Genomic DNA, 10,936 nt, shown 5'->3' on the forward strand with positions numbered 1-10,936 from the left:
CCCCCCCCCCCAGCACCTTGTAGGCCCTCCCTAACATGTGAAAACTCTGTTGAAATCTCCCATCCCTTCACCACCTCCCCCCAACCGTGGGGTATATAACATGCCCACCCTCACAACCCAGGGCAGCAGCTCTTCCTGCCCACGGGTCCTGTCCCCGTGCTTTAATAAGCCACCATTTTGCACCAACGACGTCTTAAGAATTCTTTCTTTAGTCATCGGCTCCGAACCTCCTCACCCCACCGAACCTGACTTAGGTTCTGGGGCCCGTTCCCAAACCAGGAGAGGGCCGACAGAATGTCTGGTGGCCAGGCTGATGCTCTTGAAAGCAGATTCTGGGGTCTAGTCTTAAAACAATGATAAATGGGTGATTGAAGAGCCACAGTCCTGCACCACCAGGCGTGTCCATAACGACTCCGGCTTGGAAATTCAACCAAACAGCCGCTTTTGGCCACGAAGAAATGGTAGCAGGGGCCATAGAACCTGTGGCTTTGAACAATGTAAAATAAATAAAAATAAAAATAAAAATAAAAATCCTGCAAATAAAAATCCTGCTACAGAACGTACTGACATTCCCACCATGCAGTGAGGGCTAAGGCACCTTATAATAGGAGGAATGCCAAGGGAAGGATTCTGAAGGAGAGGACAGCAGTGGTCCTCAAAAGCTTCCATAAGCACCACAATACCTTCCCTTCTCATCCCCCAACTTATACACATACAAATGCTGGGGGTAGGGCCGAAAATCTACATTTCCAAAAGGCTTCCAGGTGATACTCATGCTTCTGGCTTTGGGCCCACACTTTGAGAACCACAACCAGAACTGAACTTTGACGAATCATATTTAGGGGCTGGGGATGAAAATTCCTGGCAAGAGCTTTATTTATTTATTTATTTTTTGAGAGTTTTGATTTTAAAAAGGGCAGCTGCAGCTCTTCTTTCTGTCATTAAGTTGGACCACAGCTTATCATCAAAGTTTGTCCAGCCAAAGATATTGAGAACCATAGCATCTGCACACAGGAAAATGAGCACCTTTCTGTTTCCTATAGTAAAGATGAGAACATCCAGCTCATCCCAAAATGGTCTTAGACCAGTATGGTAATTCAATCCTACAAATATCTTTTTGACCACAGTCTGGGTGCTCTGACCATTCTAATGCTTGTGGGTAGGGTGCTTGGCTTCCTGGTGCTTAGGCGGGGGAGGGGGGGTGCTGGGGAGCAAAGAACACAGCTGCTTCTCCTCCCTGGACTCAGTTACTTGAGTCAAAGGTCATTGCCAGGGTCCTCCCTCCCACTATAGTACTGCCATGTGGGGTTTCTGCCATCATCAGTACCGGAAAGTCTATTTTGAGTTAGTGTGGCTTACCCCCAAACCGACTGCTGTCCCTTGAAGAGATGCTACAGGAGAAAAGCTACATGCCATCTCACACCACCCAACACACTTCTGCACAGGGAAGAGTGGGGCTGGCCATACCTATGACCTGCTCTTTGTGCCAACCATGGATACATTTTAGCAAGGAGGAAACTGAGGTTCAGAGAGGTTGAGCAACTTATCTGTGGTCAAACAGAGCAGGGGCAAAGCCAAGATATCCATGGAGGTGACCACATCTTCGACCTGAGCCTCAGCTCCTTCATGAGTCATAGAAAATAATAATATAGTATGGTTATCTACTAAGATTATAGGGGATCACCTGTAGACAGCCTCTCATTTAGCAGGAGCCCAGAGTGCTTCTTCCATCTGTTGAAATTCCTATTAGCATAACTTCACTGTCCTCAGGGTGACCACTTCACAAATATGCTAAGGACATACCCTTTCCCCTAAAGAATCTCTGTATGAATAATGCACAGCCATTGTGGAAAGCCTTACAGTTACCATGACCCCTCATTTAACCCCCACAATAATAATATAGGTACGATTATCTCCACTTGATGTAGGAGGAAATGGAGGGTGGAGTTTAAACTGGACAAGAAGGTGCTTTTTCTCCATTGTCCCATCACACGAGGTGATGCAATCTCATTTAGACAAGCTCTATTAGGTTGTTACTTGGTCACGTGGTTAAGAACAGAGACACGCCTAGAACAAAAATGGGGAAAATATATAGAGCTATATGTATACACACATGTATAAAATTAAATCACATGGTCCTTCTATAAATAGAGCCTTTTTTTCTTTAATAGTGTGACAACTGCTATCTTTGTGTTCATATTGAGGAGGGAATAAACTGCACAAAATCTTAGATCCAAACATGTTTTTGATGGGTTGGCAGGGAAAAAAATAGGACAATAAGGCAGCCCTCCCTTTCTCCAATCATGAGCACCCAGGCGCCAGGGAGCCGTGAGCCAGTACTCCTGGTTTAGAGCTGCTTTCTCCTGGCCTAGGACAAGGAGGGGAAGCAGCTGAGGTTGCCATGCCCAGGAGAGCACGCACACGAGCCCCTCTGTCTGGCCGGTCCCTTAGTGGATGCCAGCACCCCTCTCCTCCAGCTTGATGAAGCCCTCAGGACCTTCTGTGTTGGCAGAAGGGAGTGTGCCACCTGTCTGCGAGCTCTCGGTCCCTCCCTGTCAGACCTGTAGAGCCAGGCAGGGTTGGCTCTGTCACTGATCACCCAATAAAGAGGGCGAAGGCAGCTTCATTTTCTTTCAGGAGCTGACCTTGTGCACTGTCCACAGAGACAGGCCTGAATCAGGGCGGCAGTGTGGAAGGGGATGGTATGAACAGGATGGCCTGTGAGATGAGAAGGGGAAACAGGAGCTGCCAAAGTGGAAGGAAAGTAAAGGGAAGCCCTGTTCCCCAGACCCTCTGGAGCTCTTGGCTTGACACTCTTCGTGGTGCAAATGACAGGCCTCTGGGCTTGAGCTCGAGTCCTGGCTATCATTTCTCAGTGGCATTATCCTGGACAAAATTCCTTCAACGGAGACTCGGTTTCCTCACCTAAAAAACGGGTATCATACCTAACTCATAGACTTTTTGCAATAAGAAGCCACCCTTGAACCTGCAGTCTGAATTGGATCTCTGGCTGTCACTCCTGGGATGCTATGTTTCCAGTATAGGGCTAGGGTTCAAGTGGCTCTACTATTTATTAGCTGTGGAAAAGTCAGTACACCTTGCTGTGTGTCAGTTTCTTCCTCTGTAAAATGGAGAAAATCACAGAGATGACCTTGCAGTATTACTAAGATTAAATAAGCACATATACACAAAGTACCTACTGCCTACATAAAAGTAGTACGGTGTCTGACACATAGTAATGGCACATAAGTGGTAATTACTGTTCTTTGAAGCCATCATTCTTAAAATTTAACATCTGCCTTCTTCACTATCATTCATTCCGAGCACCTATCATGGGTCTGACACTACACCAAGTTCTGGGATACAGTGACAAATAAGACAGACAAGGCCAATACTCTTAAGAACCTTAGAGCCTCATGGGGCCGGCAGAAAATAAATAAGAGAGTATCAAGTACTAATGAGTGCTATGACTTGAATAAAAGAGGGTGAGATGAAAGAATATGTGGTCAGGAAGGCTTTTCCCAGGCCTGAATGGCATAAAGGAGCTAGCCATGCAAAGATGTGGAGGAACAGTGTTCTGGGCAGAGTGGACAGCAAATGCAAAGGTCCTGAGGCAAGAATGAATGCAGCATGTTTGAGACCCAGAAAAGTCAGTGTGGCACAAACACAGTGAGCAAGGAAGAAGAATGGTCTAATAGTTGATCAGAAAGGTGGCAGAAGACAGATTGTGTGGGGGTTTGAAGCCATGGCAAGGGCTCAGGTTCTATGGTCAAAGTTATAGGAAGTCAGTTTAGGTGAGATGGAGAGTCATAGGTCATGACCTGGATTATATTTTAAAAAGACCCAGACTGATTTCTATGTCCAGACGGCCAGAGAGTCACTAATAGCGCCACCCCTATTTGGGGCACTGTTCTAAACAAGCCTGCTGGGAACTAATGTCATCATTCCCCTGTTTAAGGATGTGGAAATCATGGCATGAAGGGATTAAAGAACTCACCCCAATACACACAGTTAGACATGGGAGCTGGGGGGGGGGGCGGTTTGACCCAGAAGCCTGGGCACTCCGACCAATGTGCCACACTGCCTCTTAGATGGGGAGAATGGTCCCAAGAAAGTGAGGGCAGAGATACTATTTACCTTCTAGGTAGCCCTGGCCTGATTCAAAGTAAGCCTCAATAACTGTTTGATGAGGGGCGCCTGGGTGGCTCAGTGGGTTAAAGCCTCTGCCTTTGACTCAGGTCATGATCCCAGGGTCCTGGGATCGAGCTTCCTCCTCTCTCTCTGCCTCCTTGTGATCTCTGTCTGTCAAATAAATAAATAAAATCTTTAAAAAAAAAATGTTTGATGAATAAATGAATGAGCGAATGAGTCACGTGAAAACACTTTGTAAATTGAGAAATGCTATGTAAATATTTTGTTAATAAATCCTTTGGGTTACGGGAGTTCCATTCATCTCAAATTTCTTCTAATGCTTAAAAGGATTTTCCTGGGGAAAGGAAAAGGACGGAGGTAGGACACTCACTTCATGCCTGAGTCCCTTTAACAAGAGGCAAAGGGCAGCTTGACAAACCTGGCCTGCGAAAGATCTGAGGAGAGATCTGGGCCAAGGAAACTCTGGTGGTTGGCATGTTGTCCATCATGGCCTCCAGAAACTTAAAGAATGTTCCAGTCTACCCAAGAAATTACTTTTTCCTTCCATCCACTTTCTTCCTTACCTATTTGATTTAATTGTTAGAGAGTGAACATGTTTAAGCATTTTACTCACACAGGTGGGAAAACATTTAATATTATGATTGCCTTGAAAAATTGTGATATACATAATGTTTCTCAACCATGGTTCTCCATGGAGTAATTCCTTTGGGAATCTCCTGCAGTTCTAGCAAGAAGGCTGTGTGGAGCTCTCCCCCATAAAATCCAGAACCTTGAGTGATCTTGCTCTCTCACACAGTAAGGAGCTGGAAAGGCCACTGGCAGACTAGGGTTAGAAGGGATTCCCAAACTCTTAACGAGGCAGCCAGTTGGACACTGGTGCCCTTTCCAGTAGAACCCTGGGGTTTTCTCACATGTTTGCAATGGAGTAAATCCCTTTTGAATGATCTCTCATTTTCCCCAACAACAAATAACAATATTTTAACTGCAGTTAGCCCTGTTCTTACCTATATTTAGAGTTTACTTGCTCTTCACAAGTCCTCACGATGGAGGTGTTCTGATTAACCTCATTTTACAGGCGAGAAAATTGAGACTCTTAAAAAAGAAAGACAAGCTCTAAACTCGGGGGACGCCCAGGTCTCTGAAGGGCCTTTGCTGTTGCAAAGAGATGATTAGGTGTTTGATCTGTGGATCCCCTGGGTGCTGGTATCATGCCCATTTTTTTGATGTGTAAACTGAGCTCCCAGAAGGCATTTGACCAGAGTCACACAGGCAGAACTAAAATCTGGCTGTCACCCAAGGCCATCTCTCTTCTAGTATCGCACTTTGGGGCCCAGGTGTGTTCTTCTCCGAGGGGATATGGGGCGGGGGGGGGGGGGGGGGGTGCGGGGAGGGGCAGGAGCACGCCTTCCCGGCAAGCTGCACACAAGCCTTCACCACTCAGGTGCCAAAGAAGGGGATCGGGCTGTCTCTCTAACTCCACCACGAACTTGCCACGGGGTGCAGGGGCACCTTTGTCTCGCCCCACCTGAGGAGCCAGCGCCAGGCCGCGCCTCGGCGCCGCCCCACCTCGGTCCGCAGGGGTGGCGGCAGCGCCAGCTCCAGGCTCCAGCCGGCGACCACACGGTAACCCGAGCCCACAGCCGCCTCCATCTTACATTTGGGGACCATTATTTTTTCCCCCGCCCTTAAAAACACTTCTTGGAGCGCCATCCTCGCCCATCCTCCGCACTTCCCACCCCAACTCCCCTGTCCGCCACATCTTAAACTGCCAGCCCCAAGATCCCAAGTGGGCGCAGGATACAAAGTGGAAGATGTGGACACCGCAGTTCCAGGTCCCGGTCCCTTCCAGCTCGGGGCGGGAGTGGGCTGGGATAAGGGGGATTTCCCCTCATCTGGAAAAGCCTGGGGGATGGGGGTGCTTCCCCAGGGCCTCGGCCGCCGCCTCCGCCAGACGGAACGCGCTCGGGCCCCGCACACCTCGCTGGAAGCTCACACAGGAGCAATGGAAGCACAGGAGGAGTGTTGGGAGGGATAGGCGTGCCCGCGCGCGCGCGTGAGTGTGTGTGTGTGTGTGTGTGTGTGTGTGCACGCGCGCGCGCACGCGCGTGTGCATTTTTAAGATCCGGGGTGTAATTCCGCAAAGAAGGTCCAGAAGATGGGGCATCGCTAGCGTGGACAGAGGCTTTGTGTCCAAACCGGCAGCGCAAGGGATCACACGGGGGCTGGGGCTCTCCCGGGCCGGCGCGGTGACTCGAGGAGTTGTGTCTGCGCATCGGGAGGAGAACGGGATTCCTCATCCCGACGGGACGCCCGGGTGGAGGAAGCTCGAGACTCCGGGCCCTGTGGGACAGTCCGTGCGCCCCGGCCCGGGCTGGTGAGCGGCGGGGACGCTCGGCAGAAGCTCCCAGCCGAGCATCAAGCACGGGCCGCAGGGTCGCGTCCCCGAAACAGCCCGCCCCAGTCCGGCTCCCCGGTCCTAAGGGCGCCCCTGCCCGCCTCCCTCCGCCCCTCCCGCCCCTGCAGAGCTGACACCGCCGCGCTGGGCCGGTTACGCCCCCACCCCGCGCCCACAGCCTCCCCGGCGTGCGGCAGCTCGGGCGCAGGGAGGCGGCCGCGCGTCCACTCCCGCGCGCTGCAGCCGTCCCTCCCCCGGCACTCACAAAATTGTCCCCGCAGCCGTTGTCCGGACACAGCACGTAAAAGGAGACGCCAGGGTCGGCGTAGAAATCCATCCTGCGCTCGGTCTCCTCTGTGGCGATGAGCTCGAAGGGCGTGTTGGAGCACCATTTCTCCGCAACGTCAGCCAGCTGCTGGAAATCCATCCTGGCCCGCCGCGCCCGCCGCTCGCTCAGCCTCCTCGCGCGCTGCCCGCCTCCCGCTCCCTCCGCCGCCCGCCCGCCCTCCTCTCTCCTCGGGCGCCCTCCTCCCGGGCGGCCAGCGCGCGGCTCCGCGGGCTCTCGGGCAGGCGGCGGGGCCGGGCGGCGCGGCTCCCTCCGGTCCCGGGGCTCCTCCCGGCGGGGACTGTTTACATGCTGTGTGTACGGGGTGGGCGGCGGCCTGGACCGCGCGGCGCCGCGCCCGGCTCCTCCCCGACCCGCCTCCCAGCCCGCCCCTCTCGGGCGGCGCGGTTTGCTGCGGGCGGACGGGCGGGGCGGGGCGGACTCCTCGGTTTGCCCCCACCACCTTTTTTTTTTCTTTCTTTCTTTCTTTCTTTTCTTTCTTTCTTTTTTTTATAAGCGAACCCAGAGCATCGGAGCATCCCGGAGTCCTCCGGAGCCCGGGACCACCCCGTCCCGTGACGTCACGCGCCCCAGCCAATCACTGGAGGCTGAGACCCGCGCCGCGGTCCACTAGCCTGGTGACGTCACAGCGCGGACCCGAAATCCGCGACTTTCCAGTTTACAGTGAAGCTGGCAAAGCTCGTAGTCCTGTCTAGCGTTTATTCTTAGTTAGAAGGCCTCGTTGGGAAAAGTGTTTTTTTGAATGCCATTTAAGTGCAGGGGACGCCCACAGAATTGCAAATAACTTGTACCTTGTCTGAGGCTGGCGATGGAGGAGTTGAGAAAATCTAAGGGAAACGGAGCTTTTCTTTTTCGGAAATCAAAGCTCCCTCCTCCGATCGATAAAAAAAAGATTATCCTAAATACATTTACTAGCCACTGATATAAGTATCCATTTTTTTAAAAGATTTTATTTATTTGACAGACAGGGATCACAAGTAGGCAGAGAGGCAGGCAGAGAGAGAGGAGGAAGCCGACTCCCTGCTTGAGCAGAGAGCCCGATGCGGGGTTCGATCCCAGGACCCTGGGATCATGACTTGAGCCGAAGGCAGAGGCTTTAACCCACTGAGCCACCCAGGCGCCCCATCCCAGGCGCCCCATGAGTATCCATTTGAAAGGAAGATGAAAGGTTTGGGGCGGGGCGGGGGGGAGAGTGTTCTTTTTTCTTTCTTTTTGTGCATGACCATAAAGCTGAATATTTCTTAGAAATAAGTCTCATAATTATTAACATTCAGATCATATTGTATAACTTAAAATGACCAACTAGTTTGGAAAGGAGAAAGTACATTTTAAAACAAGTGTACACAACCCCATGATTGCACCTGTTGAATGCTCACTAGTTGCCAGGAATGGGATAGGCATTGCCGGATTGCAAAAAATGCATTGGAAGAGCCCCCGCCCATAGGAACTGAATGCCTACTAGCAGAGACACGTTAAATAGCATTCATTCTACAAACATTCGATCAGCTTTTGTCTTTAAAGTTGATCTTTTGAACTGGGCACTGTGCTAGCCCTAGGGATATAAATATGAACAAAGTGTAGTTCCACCCTGAAAGGGATGACAGGCTAGCCAAGGGAAGCTCAGGACACCATCAAGCCTCTGAACACACCCTTTACTCAATAGAATGGGTGTGATTCTAGAAAATTGGTCTATTGCACATTTCAGGGATATGGATTCTTTTCCCCTTGATTTCCCTTACTAAATCACAGCTGCACAATGTCCACACCAGCCAACTATGGAAAGAGCCCAGATGTCCATCAACAGATAACAGATGAATGAATAAAGATGTGCTGTGCATATATATATATATATATATATATATATATATATATGAATAATATGCGGCCATGAAAAAATGAAACCTTGCCATTTGCACAAATATGGATGGAACTAAAGGGTGTTATGTTAAGTGAAGTAAGTCGTTCAGAGAAACACAGTTACCATATGATCTCACTGATATGTGGAATTTGAGAAACAAGACAGAGGAGCATAGGGGAAGAAAGGAAAAAAACGAAACAAAACCAGAAAGGGAGACAAACCATAAGAGACTCTTAATCTCAGGAAATAAAACGAGGGTTGCTGAAATGGAGTGGGTGGGAGAGACGGGCTGACTGGGCAATGGACATTGGGAAGGGTATGTACTATGGTGAGGGCTGTGAATTGTGTAAGACTGATGATTTCACAGACCTGTACCCCTGAAACAAGTAATACATTATATAAAATAAATAAATAAATAATTTAAAAATGAAAATAAATAAATCACAGCTACATTCCCACACTGAAAGTAGAAACTCCCCTTAATCTTTTCGTAGAGGCAGAGGGCAGGATGGTGATCAGCACAAAGGCATTCTCAGCACTACCTTTTATCTTTTCCCTGATGGGAGCTCGTCTTCACCTGTAAGTTAATGCTCCCATGTAACCATTTCCTGACTTCAGAATTTCCCAATTCCTTTAAAACAATTTAGTTTAATGAACATTTATGGATCATCTATTGGGTACCACATACATGAGGCCCAATTTTTGCCACCAAGGAACTTACAGACTATAAAGTAGGCAGGGTTCTAAGTTGATCCCCAAGCTCCATGCCTGCTTAATATACACGTACCTTCTCCCAATTATTCAAACACTAATCTAGGTATTGCTGTGAGGGATTTTACAGATGTAAATAAGATTTCAAATCAATTGACCTTAAGATAGGGAGATTGTCCTTAGTGGGCCTGGCCTAATCAGGGGAGACATTAAAAGGGACTGGGCTTTTCCTGAAGAGAGATTCGAAGCATAAGGTAGATTCATCATCTGGAGATTCTCCACTAATGATGCTGGAGAAGGAAGGGGCCATCTGGCAAGCCAAATCCAGGAGCTGAGAGCAAACCCTGACCAACAGTCAGCAAGGAAATGAGACTTCACTCTTACGACTTCAAGGAACTGAATTCTGCCAATAACCTCAATGAGTTTGAAAGCTGGGTTCCTGCAGTCTCCAGAGGAGAAGTCAGCCTGACTGATACCATGATGTAAGCCTTGAGAGACCGTGAGCAGAGAATTCAGTTAGGTAGTGGCTTTGCCCGAAGTCCTGACTTAACAGACTTGTAAGCTAATAAATGGCAGCTTCTTAAGTTGTTTAATTTGCTATGTAGCATTAGAAAACGAATACACAAGACAATGGAGGAGGCGCCTGAATAAAAAAAATTCAATATGCTCTTGTAAATGTTACAGAGTGTTGCTTGTTTTCCTTCATGTTTCTTAATACGGGCACCTCAGGATAAAGCAAGCTTCTGGTTCTGCCATTGAAAGCATTATATGCATTAGTCTGAAAGTTCCCAAAATGAAAAGATTCCTTAAATTTGAGTCTAAAATATATAGACTACAGGGCGCCTAGATGGCTCAGTCCGTTAAGCCTCTGCCTTCAGATCAGGTCATGATCCCAGGGTCCAGGGATTGAGCCTGGTGTGGTTCTCCCTGCTCAGCTGGGTATCTGTTTCCCCCTCTGCTACTCCCCCTGCTCATGCTCTCATGCGGTCTCTCTCTCTCTCTCTCTCTCTCTCACGCACACACAAAAATAAATAGATAAAATCTTTAAAAAAGATCTTTAAAAAAGATTTTATTTATTTATTTGACAGAGAGAGAGAGAGACAGCGAGAACAGGAACACAAGCAGGGGGAGTAGAAGGAAAGCAGGCTTCCAGCTGAGCAGGGAGCCAGATGCAGGGCTCGATCCCAGGACCCCAGGATCATGACCGGAGCCAAAGGCAGACACTTAATGACTGAGCCACCCAGGCACCCCTAAATAAATAAAATCTTTAAAAACATATATATAAAGTACATAGCTTTTCATGGAAAGGAAGGAATTTTAAAAATGTGTTTTTAAATCTATCTATAAAGTTTGTTATAAGTGATGGATGACCATAATTACAAAGTCATATTTATGTAACAAATATTTTTTGTCAGAAGATGAAAAATTCTCACGATGGAAAAATAGCATTCTCAGTGTAAAACAATTGCTTAAT

The 10,936-nt window shown here is 48.7% G+C and overlaps 1 protein-coding gene across 1 annotated transcript in view; it reads right to left on the reverse strand.

The window, feature by feature from the left end:
• Positions 1-7,266, reverse strand: part of MTURN (maturin, neural progenitor differentiation regulator homolog) — a 29,545-nt gene extending 22,279 nt beyond the window's left edge. The window contains exon 1 of the mRNA XM_059396649.1: positions 6,813-7,266. Coding sequence (XP_059252632.1) covers positions 6,813-6,974 — 162 coding nt within the window. The 5' untranslated portion in view covers positions 6,975-7,266. The remainder of the gene's footprint in view (positions 1-6,812) is intronic.
• Positions 7,267-10,936: the final 3,670 nt, after the last annotated feature.

The sequence above is a fragment of the Mustela nigripes genome, chromosome 4 (assembly GCF_022355385.1).
Source record: "Mustela nigripes isolate SB6536 chromosome 4, MUSNIG.SB6536, whole genome shotgun sequence".
Lineage (NCBI taxonomy): Eukaryota > Metazoa > Chordata > Mammalia > Carnivora > Mustelidae > Mustela > Mustela nigripes.